At 49.7% G+C, this 27,005-nt stretch overlaps 1 protein-coding gene across 4 annotated transcripts in view; it reads left to right on the top strand.

Moving 5' to 3' along the window:
• The window catches only part of LOC144099331 (uncharacterized), a 49,140-nt gene that overhangs the window by 6,884 nt on the left and 15,251 nt on the right, over positions 1 to 27,005 (top strand). For all 4 annotated transcript variants that reach the window (XM_077632553.1, XM_077632552.1, XM_077632550.1 and 1 more), the window contains exons 3-5: positions 9,859 to 9,957; positions 12,317 to 12,464; positions 19,520 to 19,765. In XM_077632553.1, the coding sequence (XP_077488679.1) occupies positions 9,859 to 9,957; positions 12,317 to 12,464; positions 19,520 to 19,765 (493 nt within the window). The remainder of the gene's footprint in view (positions 1 to 9,858; positions 9,958 to 12,316; positions 12,465 to 19,519; positions 19,766 to 27,005) is intronic.

Here is a 27,005-nt window from a genome sequence, read left to right as displayed (position 1 = left end):
CCCTCACGAGCGAAGAGGCCAAGCAGGAATTCTTGAACGGTTTGAGTTGTGATGGCATCAGCGAAGACAACTTCGGGCCACTTACTGTAATAATCCATGAGAGTAATCGCGAAGCGGCAGCCACTGGGAGCTTGGTCGAAAGGCCCCACGATATCAATGGCAACCTTATCCCAAAATTTCTCTGGGAAGGCGACAGGTTGCAGAGGAGCTGCCACCGGACGAGCCGATTTGTCACAGGACTGGCACACGACGCATGTCCGTACCATTTCTTCGACGTGCTCGTCCATTCGCGGCCACCATTAGAGCTCTCGCAGTCGACTTTTCGTGCGGCTGATCCCGGGGTGTGACTCGTGCGCGATGTCCATGAGGCGTCGTCGCAAACTTTCGGGAACGACGAGCCTGTCACCTCGGTACAAGACGCCTTGCACGACGGACAGCTCCGAGCGCAGGAGATAGTATGGCCTAAGGTTCTCCGGTAGGGATTTCTTGTCCAGCCATGTCGCCGATGTAAACTGAATGGCTTGAACAACTGCCGCATCGCTGATGGTTGCCTCTTGAAGCTCTTGTAGAGTCACGGCTGGCGATAGCAGGCGGACGAAGTCGTCGTCACTGGCGTCGAACTCACTGGGCTCACTGCACGATGTGGTCGGTAAGGGAAGGCAGACAGAGCATCCGCAACAGAGTTGTCATTGCCTTTGCGGTACTCTACAGTGTAGTTGTAGCACAACAGGCGAGCCGACCAACGTGAAATTCGCAATGGCCCGTTCCTTTCGTCGACAGCCAAATGACAAGTGCACTGTGGTCAGTGCGTAGAACAAAAGGCCGGCCTCACAAATACACGTGCCACCGTTCGCACGCCCAAATGCAAGCTAGGGCCTCACGTTCACCAACAGAGTACTTTCTTTCTTGGGGTGTCAAGGTACGGGAGGCAAACGCAACAGTTTGCAGGGAATGGCCGTTGTCTTGCTGAAGCACTGCCCCAAGACCATATCCGGAAGCGTCAGTCGTTACGACCACGGGAAGGGCAGGATCAAAAAAATGCAACACGTCACATGACGTCAACATGGACTTCAGTAGTTTGAAGCTTGAATCCGCAGCAGCAGTCCAAGTGAAGGCGGAGTCGCTGCCTCGAAGTAGGGCGCGCATAGGCTCAACGACGTCGGAGTAATGCGGGATAAACTTGGAGTAGAAACCCGCAAGTCCAAGGAGGGAGCGAAGCTCGCTGATGTTAGATGGAGTCGGAGCCTTCGTAATCGCCTCGATGGCAGAAGAAAGCGGAAACAGTCCTTCACCGCTGACAACATGCCCCAAGAAAGTGAGCTTCGGAACATCGAAGACACATTTGTGGTTGAGCTTGAGTCCGGCTTGGGACAGGCGCTCGAGAACAGCACGAAGGTTGGTCAGGTGCTCCTGTCGGGAGGTGCCATGGACTATGATGTCGTCGATGTAGAAGAGGACACCTTTGCACCCTTTTAAAATTAAGTGCATCATCTTCTGAAAAGCCGAAGGCACCGAAGCAAGGCCGAAACACACTCGTTTGAAGCGGAAGAGGCCATCGTGGGTAATGAATGTGGTCAATTCCCGAATCTCAGGGCTAAGTGGTACTTGATGGCAAGCCGAGGCAAGGTCCAACTTCGAAAAACGCTGTGACCCGGCCAAGCTATGTAGAAGTTCTTCCGTTTGAGGCAAAGGAAAACTGTCGACCACAATAGCCTTGTTCGGCTCACGCAAATCGACGCACATTCGGATGGAGCCATCTTTTTTCTGAGCCACGACTATGGGTGAAATCCACTTGGAAGCGTCGACCCGTTCAATGATGTCTTGAGCTTCAAGCTTCTGGAGTTCCTCGGACACCTGCTGACGAATGGCAAACGGCAGCCGTCGGAGCTTGCAAGGAACAGGAGAAACGGAATCCTGCACTCTGACTTTGTGCACGTAGCCACGAGCAACTCCGAGTTCCTTGGAGAAGAGATGTTCGAAGTGTGGACGTAGCTCAGGAGGTAACAGAGGCGTATCAGGTGTCATGGAAAGACATTCCAACGATGCACCTTTGATCTTCATTTGTAGAGCGGCAATGGAATCCAGGCCCAGCAGCGTTGTGCCTCCCGAGACAACGTACAACAGGATGCAGGCAGTACGGTTGTGGAACTTTGCTGTGGCAACAAAACACCCTTGGACTATAATCCGAGACTTAGAATAGTCCAATAGTTGAACTGCAGTTGATTTAAGCGGGAAACATTTAGCAAAGAATCGGTGGTAGAGGTCTTCAGAAATAATTGACACAGATGAGCCGGTGTCAATCAGGAAGCGGATGAACTTGCCTTCAATCAGGACTGAGGCGAAAATTCCATTTTTTTGACTTTCAACATTGAGAATAGACGCACTGCTGGAGCCATCCGGCATCGACGATGTGTCAGCAGTATCTGCAACTTGCTGAACTTGAACAGGACGGTCGGACGACTTGCAGAGAGAGTCGAAATGACCCACCTTGCCGCACCGACGACACTTGCGGTTGCGGGCTCGGCATGCAGGGTTGTTCGCTAGGTGAGTTGTAGAACCGCAGCGGTAGCACATGCGCTCTGGTATTGCAGCAGCCGGTTGTGATGGTTGACTTTGGCACTTGCAGCAATGGGCCTGAGGTGGTGTTTGTCTCGATCCGCGCTCGCATCTCACACGATGTACTGGAGCGTCCTCCTCAGCCAATTCCCTGGCTTCCCGGGAAGCTTGCTCACACTGTCGAGCAAGGAGCATGGCGCGCGACAGAGTCAAGGAGGAGCCTTCCATGAGTAGGCGCTCACGCAGATGGCAACTCGAGGTCTTCTCCACCAGCTGGTCCCTGATCATATCGTCCGCCATGGTCCCAAACCCGCAGTCGCCGACAAGGCTGACTCATCGGTTGTCTCTCGTCGTCTTCTCTCCCCCCATGAGCGCGAGTGCGTGCAGCGCACTTGCCACACTTCATGTTTATCACACCCGTGTGCTGTGCGATGTCTGTGCACGTTAGATATCCCCAAGTGGTCAAAATTATTTTGGAGCCATCCACTACGGCACCTCTTTCTTTCTTCTTTCACTCCCTCCTTTATCCCTTCCCTTACTGCGCGGATCAGGTGTTCAAGGATATATGAGACAGATACTGCGCCAATTCCTTTCCCCCAAGACCAATAATTGTTATGTTGGTAGGCGCCAGAAAAGCGGTGAATCGTCTTGAGTAGTAAGCTGGTTAAGTAAATTTTAATAACTTTCTAACTAGTACAGTTAGGCGCCTAACTGCAATTAGATTTGTAGCCGGTCGTCAGTAATGGCCGTATCAGTTTTTAGAATTCTGAAAACGGGATTACCCTTGGCACTGGGGTTCGACAAAAATTTGCCGTTTTCAACTAATTACGTGCACTGACGGTGTTGCTTTGTCTGCATACTTTCGAAAGCACATGTATTTGCGCTCGGCACAGCCAAAGTTTGTCGAGCCACAGTGGTGAGCGTAATCAAGTTTTTGAAATGCAAGCAACTGATGTGGCTATTGCTAATGACCGGCTACAAATCTCTAATTGCAACTAGGCGTCTAACTCAACTAGTTAAAAAATTAATAAAATTAGTTAACCGACTTACTACATAAGACTATTCACCACTTTTTTGGTGTCCGCCAACACCGGTAATACTATGCCGCAAAAGCCATATTTTCGCCCCTGAAAGCTCATATAGAAAATTTTTTTTTTGAAGTGGTCACTGAAATACCTGGTGTGTACTATACAGTAAAAGCTCGTTAATTCAAACTGATGCCCTTAAGAGAAACTTTCGCATACAACGAGCGAGACCTGCACGACCGTCAAAATATACATTACTTCAATGGCACAAAATCACGTATAATGAACATCATTAGGCCCTGCTGATCGGAGAAAGCGAATGGACGGCGTAAACCCGGCGCCGCGATGCGAGATAACCTGCCTCCGACCCCTTTGTGCGCCCGCCGTTTGGTATGTTTTCCCAAGCCTCATCGCGGTTGAATTGCCCGCCCCGTTTCGTGCCGCTCTTAAGCGAGCTAACCTTTCCCCGCTGGCGCACCTTCCAAGACCACCCTCCCGGCCCTCCTCGCTACTCCACTTCCCTCTCCTCTCTCTTGCAAATCCGTGCGTGGCCTCCGTGATCAACCACGCCGGTGCCTATCGCGAAGGCCACACTCCGTGAAGCAGGCCTTCCGTGGGAGCCAAGAGGTGGCTGCAGTGACGCTCACGGACGCCCCTCATTGGTCTCTCCGCTGGCGATTGCGTCTGTATTTTTAGCTTGAGTGCCGCCTGTGTGCGTTGCACGTCTACCCCATCGCGCGCTTCAGTCACTCTTGTTGCGGTGCGGACTCTCCGCTGGCGATTGCGTCTGTATCTTTAGCTTGAGTGCCGCCTGTGTGCGTTGCACGTCTACCCCATCGCGCGCTTCAGTCACTCTTGTTGCGGTGCGGACGTTTCATTGGCTTCGTTCAAATTTCGGGGCCCTGGTCGCCCTGGTTGTAATTCGGAATGTTGGACGGGAACAACGTGCCCATTTCGATTGTATTTAGCGGTTGAGATGATGAAAGCGGCTTGGGCGGAGCTGACGGCCACTGGCAAGTGGAACTGCTTCCGCAAGGCCGGCTTCGTCGACACAGTGTCTGACGCCGAGCCTTATGCTTCGCAAGATGACCAGCCCGGCAGCGATTTGTTGCAGCGCGTCGTCGACTCTGACATGGGGGGCCATGACATTGGTTGGAATGATTTTATTCCTGTCGATGACTACGCCGACAGCGCGGAACCGTGCACGGAGGGCATCGTTTCTGAAGTGCGGGACGAGAGTGACGCGGAGGAATCAGATGAGGATGAAACTACGGAGCCAGCACCCATAAGCGCGCCTGTAGCAATGGGCTACATAGAGAGCCTCAGACAACTTGTCTATGCCAAGGGTCTCGGCGAAGAGCACGCTTTTGCTTAAAATAATCCGGAAACCTCCCTCATCGGATCTGCGCTGCAAAAACACACGTCCATCACAGACTTTTTCGCAAAGAAAAAATTTTGTGTTTTGACAAGCAACCGTCTTTAAAGCTGTAGTCCACTTACTGCGAACTTCGGGATATAACGAACAGACGCCGCGTGACGCTCATGTTCTTTATAAGCGGGCTGGACTGTATTTCCCTAGCCAGGGGGCTCTCCCCACCCTGTTTCGCTGTTCCAACCACTGTATTGAATTGATTGCAGCCTCTCATGCGAAGCCTCCTAAAGGACATACAGTTGAAACCCGGTTTAAAATAGTACACATGGACTGCATGCACATGTGCGTCCGTGAAGCCTGCACACCCCCAGCGCCCCTAGTGGATCGAAGCTGATGGGGCACACTCTTGGTCTGGAAGATACCATCTCTGGAGCACCCTCCCCTGTATGTGCACCTGCGGGCACCCACCAGCCTTTAATTCCTATTAATGTTGATGACTGTGTCATTTATCATCAGATTAATAAACCTAACGAGTCTCATCTTCTACAGGAGGGCCTTAATTAATTATCATAATGATGTGTCGTGTGGTTAATACAGATTATTGTTAACAAAACCAAGGTAATTACATTCATTTTACTCCATCTCGGTAATTCCTTGTAGCACTACCAAAGCTGCGATGAGTGCACAGCGATGTTCTGACACTGCAGAATGTTGTGCCAGTATAAAATGGGCATATGGGATAGCGTGTGCTAAGAGCATTGCATGCTTTGTGGTGTACATGTGCAAAACACTATTTCAAGTCGAGCTTTACTGTGTGCGTGCGTTATGTATGCTATTCGCAGAGTCTGTCGTGCGTGGCTCGTGCCACTGCTCTTTCAAACGCCAAAATATTGTTTCCAAAATGGTGTTGCACTTCTAAGCAGGACTCCTAGCTTCAGGATAGATTAATGTTATTACAGTAGCCGATGGGTAATTCGGACTTCAATAATTCGGAGTTGTAGGATGTTCCGGACCTCGGTGAGGCACCGTCAGTCACTGCATAGAAGCACATACATATTTGCGACGGGTATTTCGGACTTCAGAAGTCCGAAAGTTCGATTTTTCGGACTAATTTCAGTCGCCTGCAGCCCAAAATTGGCCATTTTATCGGCTTTTCTCCGGCGCAGAAAGCGCCATCTTGGGTTGAGGTGGATTTACACTGCAGTTGGATTGGCTTGACACACTTACGTCCTGATTGTTGCCAGTAGAGGTCCCTGCGATCTCTGACACTTTGAGGTGGCAGCCGGATTGTCATCAACGTCAACTTGCTTTTGTCGCCGGTGCTGTCACGGGCAGTTATCGCTTGTCCCTTACGTTGAAAACTGGTCGTTGGGGGAAGGAAATTGTGCAGGAGCTATCTCGCATATCGGAGGGAAGAGATAAAAGAGGGGCTGAGAGAAGAAAGGAAGAGGTGCCGTAGTGGAAGGCTCCGGAATAATTTCGACCACCTGGGGATCTTTAACGTGCGCTGACATCGCACAGCACACGGGCGCCGTTGCGTTTCGCCTCCATCGAAACGCGGCCACCGTGGTCGGGATCCAACCCGGGTACTCTGGATCGGTAGCCGAGCGCCCTAACCATTGAGCCATCACTGCGGGTCTCATACGTTTGCCATTCGCCATTTCGTCACTTGGGCTCCTCTGACCGCGTTGACCGAGTGGCGCTCAGTCTTCACGAAGTTACATCCGTTCGCCGTTTTGTTATTGCGTCCGGCGGTTCCGCCGCTTTGAACGAAAAGTGCCTTATCTTTGTGTGTGTTTGACGAGCGGTGTGGTGCACACTCGGGTTGTGGACAACATGGCTCCGCCAGGTCCGTCAATGAAGCGTGGGAAGTATTCCAACTAAATGCGGTGACCTTTCTGTCGAGCGTGTACAGTGAAAGCACAAATTTGGCGCAAATACAGGCGCAAATCGTCGCCAGGAAGAGAAATTTGTCGCGAGGTAAAATCAGTGACATTTTTAAGCAGATTTCATCTCAATAAAGTAGTTTTTTTGTACTTCACGGATTTTTCGGACTGTTCAATTATTCGGACCATTTTTCGGGTCCCTTCGAGTCTGAAAAATCGGTCGGCGACTGTACTGTCGTTTTCAGTACGTTCACTGGCCGTAAATGGGGCACGAGGCTTGTGCTTCATCTTATCTCGACAATAACAAATCATATGAGGGATAAATTCGGGCTATTTTTTATTTGGACGGACGATTCTGCCACTTCTATTCTCGGGAGCAGCGTCGGTGTGAACCATATCTATGTACACTGCAGGCAGACACACAGATGGCGAGGCACGGAGGAATGTGTTTAACGCACTCTCGTGATTGTTTGAGGCAGTCGCTGTCTTCAGTAGTGCCGCAAGGAACTCGTGAACTACAGTATACATGTCGCTACAATGTACCATTTTCTTATATCAACCATGCTGCCATTGAGTGGATAAGTCAGTTCAAATGCCTCTGTGTCATCATGTCATGGAATCGGCACATGGAATACACCTTCAGCAGAGTGAGTAGACCACTAGAAGTAATTTGAAAAACACTGTACATGTCGCTACACCTGACACAAAGCTCCTGGTGTACAACATTCTGGTGAAATTGCAGCTGGAATATGCTGCCTCCATTATTTGGAATCCGCATCACGGTTATTTAACACAGTTCCTCAAATCATTACAGTACCGTGTGATTCGTTTTATAACTAGCAACTACACATGCGACAGTATTCCTCAGCTCCGAAACTCCCTGAATCTTCAAACACTCCATCAGTGAAGACTCATTTCTTTACCTCAGTATTTTCAAACTCTGCCACTGCAGCTTTCCAAATTGAACAGATTCGCCATTCTTCACATATATTGGGTGAATTTTTTTGGGGGAAACACAGTAACATGTCTAGGCGATCAAAAAATTTTTGTTGTTCCTCGTTGAAGGCTGCTTTTCCTTGGTGTGTGGTGCACTTCCTGTATGTTGCAAGGGCATTGTGTGCCTTATTGCGTCTTTCTGGGCAGCCGTCAGACCAGATGTCGATTCCATTCATCACCTGGATAGGCTTCATTGGAGGGTGTTCATAAGTATCCAGTGACAATATCCATTGACATTGACGTAGCTGTTCGGAATCTGATTATTGCATGGGTGATGGCACTAGTGTTAAAATAGTTGCGAAAGCTGGCACCACATCATTTTACTCACCAGAATTTTCATAACTGGAATATGATGCTTCTGGCATCTGAAACTTACAAAATCTGTTTCAACATGTTCGATTCTGTTAAGGATTTGTTGTACATCTGAGCTGTTGTGATTACAAAATTGTTCTTCAGTGCTCATTTCTTATTTTTATTTTGTTTAATATGCTGCAAACTTTCTATGACATCAGATTCATTGTGGTGGAAGGAAGTTTAAAGGGAATGTTTACTTGTGGGTAATAACAGTGGGGCACAAGATTGCGAATTGGCATGTGAAAGCATTCAAGCCAGGCCACAGGTACTGAGGCTGTGTGGTGGGTTGGCTCTGTATTAACTGGCAGTCTTGCTTTGAGCTTGTACTGCAGCCTGTTGACTTGTCATGAAACAACTTCTGTCAGCTTGTCCAGAGTGGGATATCACTTTTGTGTAAAAAACTCTACAGCTAAGAATTATCCACAGAACTCTGCTGTTCTGTGTTCCACAGGACCTCTGAAAAGGAATGTACCAGCCGGGAAACATAGTAGTCGGGAGGCGTGCGTGAGAAAAATTGTACCATCGTTGTCTGGCCTTTTTTGGGGGGGGGGGGGATTGTATTATTTTTAACTTATAGTAAAGGTAGCAATGCTTCACTGGAATTTTCAAGGCTCTGCAGTTCTCGCACTCGTTTGCATGCACTGAATGTCCTAGATGCCCTGCGATGGCTATGTCCTCCTGAGCAGCTTTTTGTGGAAGGCAGGTAGTAGCGAAGATGGAGGCAGTGCATAGCAGGTGAAGTTTGGGCATGCATGAATAGTTATGCTCCATTTTCAATGCAGTCGCTTTAATCCTGCAGAATCTTCATCTATTGGAACCTAGAAATTGTGTTAAGCCGCAGACAACAAGGCAAACGTGGATGATAGAAACATGCCTTGTAGCCAACGGCACTCCCCGCACAGCATTAGCAGTCGTACAGCTTCGTTTTCGCGCCTTCAGTTGTTCGTGCTGCACCGGTGATGGAACTGCACTAGCAGCTGCATCCAGATTCATGCTGCCTGTAAGTGTGCTCGACAGCATTGGCATGGTTGCAGCATGGCGGAAGCCACCGAACACGGTGGCGGCCATGTGTCGATGGATTCGTTATTAAAGAAGAAAGACAGGCTATTTGATGCTTTTGATTCACTCTCTGAAACAAGGTTACTAGCGCTAAAAAACGCAAGCGACAGTGAATAGACGCAATCCCTGCAACACAGGAAAAACAAAACCAAAATTCACAACACATGAAAGTGCTTGCTTTTTGCCATGCAATCAAATCACGTAAGCAGATGAAGTCTGTTCCGCTTTAGGCAGTCTGCCACTGCTGTTCCACGCTCGCTGAACGTTGTATGTCAAAATGCTGGCGCAGGGTAAAGCACTGTTGTGACGTAGCATGTGGGAATGCTGTCACAGTTGCGACATAACCGAGGAGTCTGTATCGCATGGGTTTCTATTGTATTGGAGGTTAGGTGGGACTGGCTCATGAAGACATAGCAGCTGGCAAAACTCTGCACCCAGGAACATAACAGCAAGGTTCTGCTGCATGTTGTTACTGCTGTGTCTGATGCCAGCTCAGCTTAAGATGATCAGAGATTTCTTCACTTGAAGTCTGCTTGTAAGCCTGCCTTGCAAATAAGCTGCTGGGTGCGGAAGGAGTACACGTCATAGTGCTGTGCTTCTGTCTCTGCAGTGAACGCAAGCAGCTGTTGGATGCGTTGAAGGAACATGGAAGCAGTGACTTGGAGAAGCTGGCTCAGGCAGTACCGACGCGATCAGCGACTGCCGTCAAGTAAGTTAAGGGGGGCACGGCTCTTGAAAACCAAAAAATCGCGAAAAAGTCGATTTTTGGGAAGGTACATATTCCGGCAGTATGTGTCAAACTACCTTTTCTGTAAATATGAACGACTAATTCATCGTGAAAGTACTTCATATTAAATATCTAACAAGACGCGGTGCCCGCTGAGCGTCGAGAAAGCGCCGAAAATACCCCAGCTTAGCGCGGACGCTGTTCCTCAGCCAGCGAACCAAGCGCCGCCATCTTGGTCCCTTTTCGTTCGTGAATTCTTGCTCTTTTTTTGCCGCCTTCGGTGGCGGTGGCATGGTGGGAGCGTGGCTCGCTTGTGATTGGGGCCCTCAAAGCGCCTTTCGAGTTTCCCACATTTTAAATGCGAGGCTGTGATTGGGTGAAGGACGCGCTCCTCGAAAACACGGGGGATCGTGCGGCCGCTGTTGGCTGCTGCGCGCGTTGACACAGCGACCCCCTCTTGCGGCGGCCGCCGCGTCGTCCGTCCCGGCTGCCGTCGCTCTTTATTTCGTTTTCTCGTTGTGATCGCCGTTGTCACGTCTACGATCTCTCGCCGTGCCGTCCGAACAGTTTCCTGCAAACTGTTGACTATTGCGCAGTCAGTCACGATGTGTCCAGCAAAGCTAAAGACTCTACACGCGTTCGGTGCGCGGAAGCGTGCAATGAAGTTTGTTCGTTCGGCAAAGCGTGCCGCCAAAAACTGTCGATGCTTCCAGCCACGTGGCTGCTTCTGCATCGCTACTAGACAGCGATTGCGTCGCCGCTTCCAGCGACGTACCAGCAGCTTCATCGGTGCAAGAATGCTTTGCTTAGGGCATGCCTTGTGCGCCGAAGGCATCAACCTCGGAGATTGTGGCCTCCAGCTTCTGTCTCGCATCTACCCCGAAGCGTGACAACGCATCGCCCGCCGTTCACTTGGAAACGCATTTCCTCATGTGCGAGGTGATCGAGATTCTGGTTGCATCTCGGGAACCACTTATCGAATTTCCATGTTTTTTTTTTCCGTACCTGAATAAATTTCTAAAGGCAAGTCAAGCTCGTTTATTCAGAATATTGTGTCTGGAATTTGTCATAAGCAATTAATTTTGGCTAATGAGGTCTAATCAATGACACCAAATTCAGTGCTATGCTAAAATTTTTCAGCGAGGAAATTCAACAAAAGGGCCTTGCCTTGCCCTGCGGTACCTATGTAGGAATAACCATTTTCAAATTCTCCAGACCTGGAGTAAGGGGCCTATGTGAACCAGTTTGATATGCTCCTGTAACCTTAGAACCAGTGTGCACAGCTTCATGAAACATAGTATTTCTTGAAATGTTTGTGCTGTGAGCCTACCCTGAAAATTTCATTCAGATATCTCAAGAAACAAACAAAGTTGGTGTTCAAGGGTAGCCTCCCTCCTTAGAAAGCTAAGGTAAAAAAATTAAGCGAGTCTTGAAAAAAAAATTCTTCTTCAAGCTTACAGTTTGTGAAAAATGCACGCTCAAAACAAGAATGAGTGTGCCCAAGATGATTTGTAGAAATGACGTTTCTTGTACAAAAAATGGAAAAAACAGTCGTAACCAACTGCAGGAAGCGACACAGAACTTCTAATTGCTATGACCTAGTGATGTGCATCTGCTGTTTGCATGCGTGTTCTGCAGCTGTGTGCCACTGATCTTTTACACACATCAGTGCTCATAAATGTGACTGTGAACTGAAAGTGCAATATGTATGTTAGTTACTTAAACGGGCCTTACAAAAGTCACTGCAAGTTTTCTCTTGTGTTTGTGTGATATTATTACTCTTTGCATGTACTATAGTAGACAGTCAATAATTCAGACTTCAAGGGACCAGGGAGTTTAGTTTAAATGATCAGAAGCTTGAATTTTCAGAAGTGCACCTTTGTATGATCCAAGGCCAATGGTGATTTACGTCTGTGCATAACATTTTGTAACCTCTTCTGTGTGCAGACATAGCTATAAGCATCAGTACAACATCAAGTATTGGTGAAATGCAATGATTTATTTATTCAACCGCCAGTGTTAAATGGAGGTGGGGTTTTAAAAAATGTTATCAATAATATACTTGTTTCCCATTAAAGTAAAATCTCACTAATTGGGACTTCAAGGAACTGAAGAAAACGCCCGAATTGTCTGAAGTGCGACCATCAAATTGTCCTTAAAAATTGAATAAAATCATCTCGCTGAATAGTAAATGCCACAAAGAGTGCAGGTGTGGTATGTCTGATGAGAGGAAATCAGTGGTGCCAGATATGAAGCCACCAAGATTATTGATGACGCGTAGTCAATGTATTTTTATTAAAAGGAAGTAGATCTGAAATTTCGCTCTCTCTAATTTTTGCAGCCATTTTCTGATGGAGCGCCGGTGCAAGAAAGATCGCATCGTGGTGCAGGGCGCAACTGGCAGACGCACGACCCAAGCTCTTCGCATCCTACGGAGGGCGCTGGACGTGAAGCGGCGTCGCTTTGACCGCTCACAGGCGCTTGTGAAGGTGAGATGGCAACGGCAGGTTGCATCCTTCTGCCACATCCATTGTGTATTGTAAAGGCATCAGTAATGTGAGGAGCGCATCGGATGCAGCACCCAGGGCCATCTGCCGCAGTCCGAAATCAAGGCCAGGCTGAAGTCAAAGCGAAGACTTCCCTAGATTTTTTTGAATTCATGGTGTTGGAAAAAATGCTCAGGCGCCTCTCTCCCCCAACAGGGTAAAGAAATGAATGGCAACAGCACTCGCCTCTCATGAATGCAGTCATTCCCAGGGCTAGCTAGACCACATGGCTAAAACAGGCAGCAAATTGAGTGTACTCTCCATAGAGGGAAATTGACGTGACAAGCTTGGTGTGCGAGGATCCTGTTGTACTTAGTGGACTCTCACATTTTACATTTGTTATTTACCATTCAGTGCTCCTTGGAAACGAGTCTGCAAACTCCGTTCGCCAACACGACATTTCCGTAATGTTGGTGACCCTATCACACCACAGCAACACGGGCTCATTGGAAAGAATTCCCTTTCATCCAGCAACATGTGTCTGAAACTTCTGTGACAACTGTTGGCGAACTCCTTGTCACACTGGAAAAAGAATTTTGGTGGGGCTCCTCCGCCACCTCTATCCATGTGCAGCTGCTAAAACAGGAGGTGCCTTGTGCTGTCTAGTGCCTTATGCGTTTTGCAGTAAAGATGTAGAACGAATACAGTAATTCCTCATTAGAACGAAATCGCTTTGCTTGAAATATCGTTTTATTCAAAATTTCTTCCGGTCCCGACCAAAACGCCTTCATTTTAAGCCGCATTACTCGAAGCGAACGAAGAGCTTGAGCCGCTTAGAGCGCAGTGGCGAGCGGAGTTATCGCCACGGCAGCGGCGACTCGTTTGCGCATGTTGTGACAAATTAATACCGCCGACGAATTAGTCTCAGGCAGGCACAGAACAGGCCACAAAGGTACCAAACCTACGACCGATGACCTGCCTAGTAACGGGTACCGAGCGAGTGCCGAGTGCCCCCAGCTGTTTACAGCGGATGCGAATGGAAGCGCGCCCAATCGGTTGCAGTCGCATCACTGGTGTCCCCAGTGATAGAATCCAAACGAAAATAAAATTTTCATGACGCTTTGCGATGTCAGAAAACCACATGCCAGAAAACCGTGGTCTCGTGGCTGCCGAAAAGTGGCCAAAAGACCGCGGGCAGACTTGCGCCATAGCATTCCAAGGGGTGAGCTCGGTGAGCAAAGTTTTACCGCTCTAAAGAACATTTTTGGCTCTGAAACGTGCCAGAAAGCACAGAAGAGGTGTCCCTCCGATTATGTGCCCATTCACGCTTGCGAGTCGAGAGCGAGGTGAACTGTCGGCAGCAAACTGAGCTCCCTGGCTGCCGTCGTCGTCGCTAAGCCTAACCATTTCACATCGGCCAAAGCAGACAAAACTCTCGAAAGTGCGCGAACAACGTCTTTTCGTAGAGTTTTCACTTCAGACAAGAAGGCAACCCGCTGGTCGCGGTTGCAAGCATGAATAACGGTGATGTCGAGCTGCTGCCTGGTCGCAAGCGACTGCTGTCGCACGCCCTTTGACGTGTTCGACGCGAGGAGCTATGTTAACAAATCAGGAAGACGACCTTGGGGAAGCCGGCCTAGAAATTTTCTCGCTGCTAGTCATAATCGGCCTGCATCGCAATAAAACACCGCCCCTAGCTTCGTTGCACTTTTGATGGTGCAAATCGACTGATAACTTGCCGAAAACACGAAAAATCTGAGCGCTGCCAACGGCGAGTCGGGCTGTCAACATGGCGGGTCAACGCAACCACGGTGCTTCCCCGGCCATTTTCTCAAGCAGGTCATGCGATTCGCGCCATCCAACTAAACGAACGGTCGAAATGCTTGGCAGGGCCATTGAATTTTGTTCCTAGACATCTGTCAACGGCGCGGACGCGACACTGCGCGAACACTGAGGCTCGAAACGTAGAATTAGCATAGTGTCGTCGACAACGGTGCACCGAAAAACTCAATTGCAAACTTCACAGCTGTACACCTCGAGGAAAAAAAAGTGCCCGTAATCATGCGAAGCCCCCACTGCAAAACCGTTCAGTTTCCATGATCGCGCTGTGTACCTAAATTGAGCGGCTAATCATTTTTTGAGCACAACAAACACAACCTCAGACTCGAGCCATAGCATTTCCGTGACCCCCCACCGCACGAAAGCGGCCACTGCCTTCGGGACTCAAAAGGTTGAATTCATGGGCGGCGACCATGGCCTTGTGCAATGCATGGTCAGATTAGAGCAGGGGCTGCACGCACCCGGTAATAACTTCAAACAGCCAATGCTTACTGCCTTTTTTGCACCTGAATTAAGTTTTGCTTTACTGAATACATTGTATTTTGACTTCCACGCCGTTGTGGCACAATTAAAGCTCGACTGCTTTAGATTTTCTCAGGTGGTCGCTTGAATCGAATTGCCGCTTATAACCAATTTTTTTGCCGTCCCGCTGACTTCGTTATAACGAGGGATTACTGTAATTGCTGTGTGCGGCTACTGCAGCAGTAATCCGCCTTTTTCACGACGCGACTGCGCATGCGCCCATTCCCTGGCGGCGGTGTCGCGAAACATATTGGAAGGGTCGCACGCTCTACTCGAGACCGGCCATGGAAGTGTAAACAAACCGGCTTCCTACGCGGGGTGCGTTGCTGCAGCCGTCGGGCGTTCAGCGCGACGCATTTGGCGATACCTACGAAATGTGCTGCATACGGCTGCAATGCCCAATATGTAAAGGGAAGCAAACTTGAATTTTTTTGCTTTCGGAGCGCTTCCCGGGACAGCCTTCGATGCGAAGCGTGGATAAAAACAGTTCGCTGGCTCAACGATCGTGGATGCCCTTGGGCACCGTCAAGCACGTCAAGACTGAGCGGGAATCACTTTGTGACAGGTACGAACGATGTACTGTGGTTAAATGCATGTGCAGTCTATCTCGAAGTGTTTTATTCATGGGCAAAAAGGCCTCGAATGTCACCGCGGCACCCAGACATCGTTCCGACGCTTTTTGCTTCCTCAAGCAAGAAGGCCAAATGGACAAGTGCTGTGAGCTGCTTTCAACGTGCGATGGAGCGGGCAATGAAAAAGAAGCTGCGAGAGCATTCACGCATGGTGCTAAAATTTTGTCATAATCTCCTATGGAAATTTTCTTGCTTATGCCACTACACCCTGGCCAATCCCCCCCGTGTGGGTATGTGCCATGTATTAAGAGGCACAAGAAGAAGAAGGTGCGTTATGCGTGTGTTCACATCATATCCATAATGAAGAGCTCTGCGTGGTATCGCCAGAATGGATCAATCGCCTCTCGCGCTCGTCTTTATGGACGCGCATGCTTGTTTAACCTATGCAGCGGTGTGCTGTGGGAAAATACAGTGAAATGCTAGCAGAGCTGCTTTGTTCGAGTACGCTTGCGCTTTTATAGCTCGTGTAGCTATTCTGCAGCGCTTGAGCACAACGATTGCTTGTGAAAACTGTTGTCCTTAGTCGTTTTCTGTACTACGGCGTGCACGATGTAGTATCCACCTTTCATGAATTGCAGGCATATACAGCGGAAAACGCCAACCTCACTGATCGGGGATATCTCATTGAACATTATGTTCCGAATGTAGCCTTCATCTCTGAAGCGGCGGCCCTTGCTAGCTGGTGTTCGCATCGCATGCCGGATGACTGGAGATTCTGAAGAATTTGCTCTTCGGTGGGCGCTGCAGCCTGCCTCAGACTTTGCACCCAGCCATCAGTCAACCCTATAAATGCTGGCACACGGCATCGTCGACAGATTCCAACAAAACGTGCTCCGGAGCGGCACTCAGTCCGGCCGGGTTGGGCGCGCAGTACCCTACCAGTGAGCTTCCCTGCGTTGTACGCGAGGTGGCAGCACAGGAAAATGAAAAAGGCGGATTATGCTGATGTTTTGCGTTGTCGATTCTGTCTCGAACGGCTCATACATATGACAGGAAACGCGCCTACACATAACACCGTCTCACTTCCGAAGCGAGTGCAGTAGTACAAACTAAAAATGCCTGCAGGAAGCATACCCCCCCCTCAAAAAATCTCTGAGAAAGAATGCGATGGTACTGATTTGTTTATATTGGTTTTCAATACGCCTGGTCAAATAACTCGTGCTCACCCGTGACATCTAATCCCTCGTTGTAGCGCTCTCTTCTAATGATCTATCCTTAAGCTCAGGCTGATGGTACCTGCTTCGTTGCGTCTCACAAAAATCTCCTCGTGTCGACCATTGCGATAGCTCTCTGGGGTGAAAATGACAGCAGCATATTTTCACGAGCACCTTGCAGACTTATCTGCCGACATCCGTGCTGATTTGTTGCTGGCTGGCGCCGTTAAAAACAACGAAAGACGGAACCGTCGCTACAGGCAGAGAGGGGCTGCGCCAGAGAGAAAGGGGCTTTGTGGAAAGCCACGCTCGTCAGGAGCGTATGGTAATTTGCACACAAGAATGGGACGGGGACAGGGCGGCGCTCCTCCACAGTGGCTCCAGCGGAGGCGTGGGCAGGATTGACGCATGGCAGCCAGCCATCTGGCGGTGTCGATGACAGTAGTCTGCCTGCCGGCATTTGCATGCCTGCAAGATGCTGCACCGCGGCAATTTGCATGCCTGCAAGATGCTGCACCGCCGCAATTTGCATGCCTGCTAGATGCTGCACCGCGGCAATTTGCATGCCTGCAAGATGCTGCACCACGGCAATTTGCATGCCTGCAAGATGCTGCACCGCCGCAATTTGCATGCCTGCTAGATGCTGCACCGCGGCAATTTGCATGCCTGCTAGATGCTGCACCGCAGAAATTTGCATGCCTGCAAGATGCTGCACCGCGGCAATTTGCATGCCTGCAAGATGCTGCACCGTGGCAATTTGCATGCCTGCTAGATGCTGCACCGCGGCAATTTGCATGCCTGCTAGATGCTGCACCGCCGCAATTTGCATGCCTGCTAGATGCTGCACCGCGGCAATTTGCATGCCTGCAAGATGCTGCACCGCGGCAATTTGCATGCCTGCTAGATGCTGCACCGCCGCAATTTGCATGCCTGCTAGATGCTGCACCGCGGCAATTTGCATGCCTGCTAGATGCTGCACCGCGGCAATTTGCATGCCTGCAAGATGCTGCACCGCGGCAATTTGCATGCCTGCAAGATGCTGCACCGCCGCAATTTGCATGCCTGCAAGATGCTGCACCACCGCAATTTGCATGCCTGCAAGATGCTGCACCGCGGCAATTTGCATGCCTGCAAGATGCTGCACCGCCGCAATTTGCATGCCTGCAAGATGCTGCACCGCGGCAATTTGCATGCCTGCAAGATGCTGCACCGCCGCAATTTGCATGCCTGCAAGATGCTGCACCGCGGCAATTTGCAAGCCTGCAAGATGCTGCACCGCCGCAATTTGCATGCCTGCAAGATGCTGCACCGCGGCAATTTGCATGCCTGCAAGATGCTGCACCGCCGCAATTTGCATGCCTGCAAGATGCTGCACCGCCGCAATTTGCATGCCTGCAAGATGCTGCACCGCCGCAATTTGCATGCCTGCAAGATGCTGCACCGCCGCAATTTGCATGCCTGCAAGATGCTGCACCGCCGCAATTTGCATGCCTGCAAGATGCTGCACCGCCGCAATTTGCATGCCTGCAAGATGCTGCACCGCGGCAATTTGCATGCCTGCAAGATGCTGCACCGCCGCAATTTGCATGCCTGCAAGATGCTGCACCGCGGCAATTTGCATGCCTGCAAGATGCTGCACCGCCGCAATTTGCATGCCTGCAAGATGCTGCACCGCGGCAATTTGCATGCCTGCAAGATGCTGCACCGCCGCAATTTGCATGCCTGCAAGATGCTGCACCGCGGCAATTTGCATGCCTGCAAGATGCTGCACCGCCGCAATTTGCATGCCTGCAAGATGCTGCACCGCGGCAATTTGCATGCCTGCAAGATGCTGCACCGCCGCAATTTGCATGCCTGCAAGATGCTGCACCGCGGCAATTTGCATGCCTGCAAGATGCTGCACCGCCGCAATTTGCATGCCTGCAAGATGCTGCACCGCGGCAATTTGCATGCCTGCAAGATGCTGCACCGCTGCAATTTGCATGCCTGCAAGATGCTGCACCGCGGCAATTTGCATGCCTGCAAGATGCTGCACCGCCGCAATTTGCATGCCTGCAAGATGCTGCACCGCGGCAATTTGCATGCCTGCAAGATGCTGCACCGCCGCAATTTGCATGCCTGCAAGATGCTGCACCGCGGCAATTTGCATGCCTGCAAGATGCTGCACCGCCGCAATTTGCATGCCTGCAAGATGCTGCACCGCCGCAATTTGCATGCCTGCAAGATGCTGCACCGCCGCAATTTGCATGCCTGCTAGATGCTGCACCGTGGCAATTTGCATGCCTGCTAGATGCTGCGCCGTGGAAATTTGCATGCCTGCAAGATGCTGCACCGCCGCAGACAACAATGCGGCGAAAGGAAATGCTTTGCAAACAATGCTTGCAATCGGGAAAGGCACGAAAGTGGTCAGTCACCACAAAGTGCGTGCTTTGGCTGGTGCGTTGGTGCCAGAAAATTTGCCCATCCGGAGAGCAGGCCAAACTGTGTCTACAAACGTTGTTTGTTCCTAGTGCTGGTTCCCGAAAGCTGTCATACTGAGGCAATACTACAGCAGCCTGTCTTGTTTCTCTGCTGCTTGTGTAGTGTGACATGTTAGGGAATGAGTTGGTTCAGCAACTTGTTAATGGCTTGCTGGCGAAAGTGTTTTGTCGATGTCACTTTTGTGTTTCCGCAGTGTGACACAGGCTTAATGAGCTGTCATTTTCTTTGTGGGTGTGTCTTACTCTCTATTGACGCCCGTTTTGTGCACTCCCAAGGTAGTGCTCTATGACCAAGCTGCCATTGTGCCATTAGAATCAAATCGTCATTCCAGAGAGGTGGCAGTAATGTGTCAGCATTGGAAGGCCTGCATTCACCCTCTGTCGGCTTGCCTGCATTGGTCCCTTCTTCTTTGCATGCTGTCTTTGTGCAGGTGGTGGAATCGTGCCAGCGGCAGCCCTTCGCCAATCCCACGGAGGTTTATGGTCTGGAGCTCCCCCAGTTCGCGGATATCTACCAGATGCTACAGGATGTCATGGAGAACAAGGTGCCAGCTGCCTTGGGTCCCTGCGAGCAGTTTGTGGTGCGCCGCCTGCTTGGCACCCTGACCACCGCTGTGGCCTCGCTCGATTTAAACGAGGAACGTGAGGTTCTGAAGCAGCAACTAGCCTGGGCAGCCGTGAGTCTCTGCACATTTCTATAGGAGTGGTCGAGTTGCAGTTAGTTCTGGCTAGATTTTTTTTTTTGTGAAAATAAGAAAAAAATTGTTTTTTGTGGAAAAAAAAATTCATTCCCTTCAGGGCCCTTTGTTGACCTAAAGTGCGGTGAGGCAAAAGCCTTTAGCGCGGTGTTGCTGCTTGTGTCACTGATGTGTAGTTAAGGTGTTAAGTACACAGTTGTTACTACATATGCGCTTGCAGGAAGTAGCGTAATCGATAGCACGCTCGGCTCCGGGACAGAAGGATGGTGGTTCGAATCCGCCGTGTTCAAGGATTTTTTTCTTATAGAGTTGATGTCATTTGATTGATGGCTATAGTGCGATAGATTTCGCAAAGGGACAGATGGACGGAACGAAGCATTAAGCCGATGCCAACGCATTCGCTCATTGGTCTTCTGTCGCAGTGTAGCTGGGGGAGTAGTGTGCTTGCGTTTGCCCGCATTCTGGGACTCCATTGACGCGAGCGTCTAGGAGGGAGGTTGCGCGGCACCCGGGTCGACAGCTGCAAGGCGTCTGGCGTGGGCGCACCGTGTGCGCAGGTGGCGCCACCTTGCGCATGCGCAGTGAACTACCAATGGCGCAAGAGCGTGACATCAGACAGACAGGCTGATGGCCGCGAGTATGAGCCATTATGAGCATGAGCGAGTATGAGCATGGTCCCTCTTGTTTTGGCTTCTCGCCACCATGCCATCGCTTCTAGCCGCGTTTTTGCTCGCTCTAGCGGTGGGGCTCTCCATTGGCGGCCCCCCCTGATTCACCAAGAGGTGCTTTTTTTTATTTAATCCACAGAACATAGGAAGCCCCAGTTTTCATGGGCGAGACAGCAAAGGTGAAATTGAGGTCTTTAAGATATTTTTTTTTCCTACAAAGTAATCTGGTTGTGCAGAATTGTCAATAGAGTTACCAAAGGGTAATCCTTCAGTCTAGTTTGACTTATTGTTTCTTTTTTAGTGCCCCTTTAATGTGACCTCATTCTCATGCAAAATTTGTAAGCCTCGGTGCCTTGCGTTTCTTGGATGCAGCTACCGTTTTTACACGATTGTAGGTAGACCTATATTTAAAATTATGAAAATCCTAAGTGGGGTGGGTGGGGGGGCGGGGGTTGATTTACTTTAGAAGCCAAAGCATGCCACTATAAATAAAGGCGAGACAAACGAGGTATCAGGGATGCTTCAGCGTGGTTGCACTTTTGCTGCGGGGCTGTCCCTCCCTCTCCCCGCGTGTGGTGGCCGATTTTTTTGCTGTTGATAAGTGGCAAGCTGGCATCCCCCTAGGTGCATCGTCCCTCTTGTTTTGGCTTCTCGCCACCGTGCCATCGTTCGACTTAGATTTGTTTTCCGGGTCAGATAAGCGTCCGCCTCTCGTTCATGGCTGCATTCAAGATGGATGTTATTCTTTGCACTGAAGAAATGAACAACTCCACGCCAGGCCCCAAGTTCGACGTCTCTGAACGGATGATAGAGATGTGGCTTCTACAGGGAAGCAAAATTTTCAGCTGTTCCACGTGCTTTCATAGTGCAGATGTTTGCGAAGTGCAGGATTTCGCTGGAGCATGACATTAGAACGATCTGCTGTGGGACTTGCAGCAGCGATCACGATGTGTGGACGAGTAGTCCAGTGACATTTTCGGTTTCACGCCTGCATAGGGCAGCTGATAGCGGTTAATGATAAGCGGTGGCAGCCGGATAATGCTATTGCGTTCTACTGTTAAGGACGGAGCTTAAGTGACCTCCAAGTCATTTTTCTGATATGAGATATGGGTTGTGGACTTACGTTTGATTCGACTTACAATTGTGTAAAAGCAGTAAAAGATCGTTAATGCGAACTCTGTTAATTCGAACTGATGCCCAGGTCTTTTTCATAGCCCTGTGTATTTCAGTGGGGGAGAACTTCTGATAATTCTAACGACTCTGCATCCGCAGCGGTTACCGTATTTCCACAATTGTAAGTCGACCTTTTTTTTTTTTAAATTTAAGGTTCCGAAGTGTGTGTGGGGGGGGGGGGGGGGGGGGGCGACTTACAATCTAAACGAAACCTGCGAATGCTAATAAAAGCAAGAAAAACGGTTATCAGGGATGCTACTGCGAGGTTACAAGTTTTTGTTTGCTCTACGGCTCCAAGCGTAGCATTCAGGTATTCCACGGGCTTTTCGACAAGGATTCTTCATTTTTTACTTTTACTGCGCAAACCATTACCCATCGCAGTTGTTCAGGGGTTAGGGCGCTCGGCTACTGATCAGGGTACCCGGTTTACAACCTGGCCGCGGCGGCAGCGTTTCGATGGAGGCGAAACGCGAAGGCGGGTCCCCAGGTGGTCAGAATAATTCCGGAGCCCTCCACTACGGTACCTCTTGATTCCTTTCTTCTTTCAGTCTCTCCTTTATCCCTTCCCTTATGGCTGGGTTTCCGCGGAGATTTGAGACAGATACTGCGCCATTTCCTTTCCCCAAAAACCAATTTCATGTCATCTCACTCGCGGGAGTAAGGATAGTTAAGCAAGGGTCGAACAATCGCGGAGTCTGCGCCAGCACCCGGGAGTGTCGCTAGCTGATGGAAGAGCTGCTATTTCAGTTGGTTGTGTAATATGGCGGCATAACGGCGGCGGTTCTGGGGAATGCCGATGTTTGCTGGAAGAGCCAACGCCCCGACACTGATCACTTTTTGTTTGGTGGTGCTTGGAGTTGGTGCATTTGACCCGACTGCCGGCCATGTGCTTTGCCATGAACTCGACCTGTTCGAAAAGCATTCAGCGCTCAGTCAGTGCAAGGTTCAACAGGGAGGCCATCATTTGCTCCGAAGAAACGAGCAACTGCGTGCCGGGCCGGAAGTTCGACGTTTCTGAACGGTTGGTGTGGGAGTGGCGGAAGTAGGGAGACAGAATTTTCGACTGCGACTCCAAGCGAAGAGGTTTCCGCGGGCCGAAGTCCGAACGATTTCTGGAGCTGGAGGTCAAGCTTGCAGCATGTGTTACCGAAATAAGTGATCGGCAGCTTCTAGTGAGATTCGAAATGATCATGCAACAAAGCCGGTTCTTCGCTGCAGAAGCTGGGATATCCCGAACAGACTTCAAAGGTAGCAGGGTTTGGGCTCCGAAATTTATGAAGAGGGCTGGCTTCCGTCTTCGTCAGCGTACTAGTGTATGCCAGAAGCTGCTTGCTGCTTACGAGGAGAAAGTTCTCGCCTTCCATAGGCACTACCTCAAGCTACGCGACTCGCGGCGATACCTGCTCAGCCAAATCGGCAATGCGGACCGGTCTCCCGTTTACTTCGACATGACGAGCAAGACAACAGTGAGCGTGAGGGGAGCTCGCGAAGTTAAGCTTTTCTCGACAGGAAATGAGAAACTTCGGTTCACTGTTATGCTATCATGCTAGGCAGATGGCACAAAGCTCCGACCGTACATAGTCTTCAATAGAAAAGCTATGCGAAAGGAAATGTTGTTGAAAGGTGTGATTGTGCGAATGAATGAAAAAGGCTTTCTGACGGACGACTTAGTTATTGATTGGTACCGTCACGTGTGGCTTTTGAGGCCAGAGGCATCCCTCATAGATTGTAATCCGAACCTCTTTGTGCTGGACTCATTTCGCGGCCACCTTACCGCGAAAGTGAAGGCAGAGCTCCGAAAAGAACATACAGATATGCTGGTGATTCCCGGTGGTCTGACTGGGCAGGTGCAGCCGCTAGACGTTGGCATTAACAAGCGATTCAAGGGCTTACTCCGGCGTGAGTATAACGAGTGGCTGGTGGCGGAAGGGTGGGGATTTACGCCAACGGGGCGCGTGAAGAGAGCCGCCCTGGTGGCTGTGTGCGGGCGGGGTGATTTCCACTTGGGCGGCCGTACCACGCAATGTCGTGATGCGGTCATTTAGGAAGTGCGGGCTTTCCATGGAGGACGATGTGCTGTGGGACCGCAGCGGCGACGAAGACAGCAGTACTACTGAAGATGACTCAAGTGAGGATGAATAGCCTATCTATGCAGTAGATTTTCTTTTTTGAGTACGTCCACCGGAGTTTTTGTCTTCGGACATGCAATGGGTCGATTACATTCGCGTCAACATTTTTTTTTCCCCGACATGCGATTTGGGGGGATCGACTTACATACGAGTCGACTTACAATCGTATAAATACAGTAATTTGAACGAAGAGTCCTTGGCTGACATTGCTCCTCGTTGGTAGAAGTCTGCCCATAGTGAGTACAACACACTACTGCAAATTTACTAGAGCTGTGAAGCAATGGAAAAGAGAAAAGGCAAGTGCACGAGACTGGTGGAACCCGTGCTCTGGTGCATGCCGTAGCAGGTTTTTGTTGCCTGAACACTCGCCCGCGCCGGCCACGGCACTGCTGATGCTTTGGCGCTAGCCGTTCAGGTTTTCTTTGTGCTGCGGTCGCTGAGCCGCGTTCGTGTGGCGTACACAACACAGTTCGGCAGCTGCAGGCTTTTATCTTTATGGTGCTGCGAGCTATATGGACAGCAGTGTGGAGGTGCAAACGCCATCCGGTTTCTAACGAATTGATGGTCGAGAAGGTCATGGTGTCTTTAGCACTGCCAAATTTGAAAATCCGAGGACTAGAAGGTTTAAGTACCTTCCATTGGATTACCGTATTTACGCGCATAATTTGTGCACTCTTTATTCAGAAATTAGGGCTCGAAGAAGGGGGGTGTGCAAATTACGCGGGAATTTTGCGAGCGCGACTTAAAAAACTCCACAAAGGTCATAACGTGCAATAACGTGCAATATATAGTGTATGTTGCTGCGTATACGTCAGCACCAGTGCCTGATCCCCACGCTGGCCGCCCGCCGAAAAAAAGTTCACTCTAAATGAAAAGCCGCGCACCCCCCCCACCCCCCTCCCCCCTTGCGGGATGGCATGAAGGTGCATGCATGAAGCTGAATAAAACGCTAAAACAGCGTCATCGCTTGCGGCCCTGCTAATTGTTCGGTAGTTCCAGATTCCGTAAGTTTGATTTCGCAACTTCGTCCTGGATAGCAAGCGCGAATCAATTAATCAATTATCACACCACACAATTCTTTAACTGTGCCGCGTGAGCGTCGACCAAACTGCTTGTCGGCGCCTTATCACGGCACGGAGCTGCAAAGCCAGCGAGAATAGCCACATGCGCACAACTTTGCCGACACAATGATTGTCGTCTATGGGCAAACTTGTGCGCACGCGGTTATTCTCGCTGGCTTCGCCGCTCCGCGCCGTGATAAGGCGCTGACAAGCAGTTTGAAACTTGCCGTATAGTTGTGATATCCCATCGTAAGACACGACCGAACAACCAAACACAAGCCGTCAGAGCCACCAAGAAAAGCGCAGCCGGCAGTCGAGTCACATGCATCAGCCAAACAGCGGTGTTGGCTCTTCTGCCAGCTGCTTATCCTCCCCAGAAACGCTGCTGGCCGTTCCGAGTGGCGATGCCGCTGGTGCCGCCGCGATTGTAACAGCGGCCTCTGACACCACCATGAACGCCCAGTGCACAAAAGATTAAAAAAGCCTTCCGAACAACACACGCGGAATAGCCGAATGCTACTGGGTAGAGCCATAGGGTTGAGCCCGCGTGCATGATGGTGGTCTAGCGCAGCGCGGTGCATAAAATATGCGAGTGAAAAATGTTTTTCGTAAACCCGGGTGATAAGTTAAGGGTGCGCAAATTATGCGATGGTGCAAATTATGTGATGGTGCAAATTATGCTCGTAAATACGGTATCATGTGTGGTTATACTGATCTGACCCACTCTTCCACCTTGGTCCATCCAGTAATCCCCAACTAATCTACTTTAATCCACGCATTAATCCCTAACAATCCATATGAATTCATTTCAATAACCCCCACAAACATGCATTAATTATTCCACCACTAATTCCTACTAATGCACATCAATCCACCCACTAATCCATGCCAATTCATTTTCTGGGGTGGGCCTACTTCGAAGATTTAGGAGGATGTTTGGAACATTTGGCAGTGGACAAACTTCCAAATGCTATCGCATTCTCTTCTTTAAGAGAGGCTAAAGGCACCAAGTTTTTGATCTCTCGTTTTTCCGGGAAGGAACATTAAAGTCTGGGAGTATTTTTACGTCATTGAGAGTCTAAAAAGTTACAATTTGGAGCACTTGTCTGATTTGAATGACATTTTCAATATTGATTTATTAATATATTAAAATACTATAGAGTGCACTTGCGCAAACTTTTGTAATTTTCATACAGTTAGAAAAGGAGTTATAACTTTCGGAAGTGAACTCTCCTAACGAAGAAAAGCATAAAATACCAGATTTTTCTTATTATTTTCTAATACATGCCTAGAAAACATTCTTTTAGTATTATACTGCGAAATACACCACTTTGCAGCACGTAAATACAAAATTTATCCTCATGAAGGGCGTACTTTGGTCTTGTGTGATGGATGACATTTTTCAAAAGAAAGTAGCCCGAAGGGGCATAAAAAAAACCCATAGTTGAATTACTCAGTTTGGCGCAGAACATGCACTAAAATAATGCGTTCGTTATCCACTATCAGAACGGTACTAGTTTCCCCAAATGGGTGGTTTAATGCTAAAATGCAAAATGTGAAAACCGAATGTTTATGGAGGCTTCAATTTTGTGTATATACATACATCTACACATTTCAAAAGTGAGCTGCCGTGGTGGCTGAGTGGTTATGGCGCTCGGCCGCTGGCCCGAAAGACGCGTGTTTGATCCCGGCCGTGGCGGTCGAATTTCGATGGAGGCGAAATTCTGGAAGCCCGTGTACTGTGCGACTTCAGTGCGCTTGAAAGAACCCCAGGTGGTCGAAATTTCCGGAGACCTTCATTACGGCATCTCTCATTGCCCGAGTTGCTTTTGGACGTTAAACCCCTATCAACCGAGCCAACCAACATTCCAAAATTGCTTCAAAAGCAGTTCAGTGATAAGGAAGTGGTAAAGAGGGATTAAGAGTCTTCTCTTCTCGGCGCCTCTTCGTGTGGCAACACTCCTGTTGTGCTACCGTGTTGTAGTTGTCTCAGCACCATTGTCCAGGATCTGTTTGGGCGTTTATAAGTGTTAAAGGGTGTGCACTGTTTCACATGGTGGTGGCGGCCATTTCTGAGTGCGGGGTGCGTGTGGACCCAGAGGTACCCTGCTAAGTTGTTGCTGATTAAGAGGGTCGAGGCTTTTGCTAGTGTTTCTTCACCGAAAGTGCTAGGGCTGTTTTAAGACTG

The sequence above is a fragment of the Amblyomma americanum genome, chromosome 7 (assembly GCF_052857255.1).
Source record: "Amblyomma americanum isolate KBUSLIRL-KWMA chromosome 7, ASM5285725v1, whole genome shotgun sequence".
In the NCBI taxonomy this organism is placed as follows: domain Eukaryota; kingdom Metazoa; phylum Arthropoda; class Arachnida; order Ixodida; family Ixodidae; genus Amblyomma; species Amblyomma americanum.
Note: the sequence above shows the minus strand (reverse complement) of the source record. Positions and strands in the feature narration are given on the sequence as shown.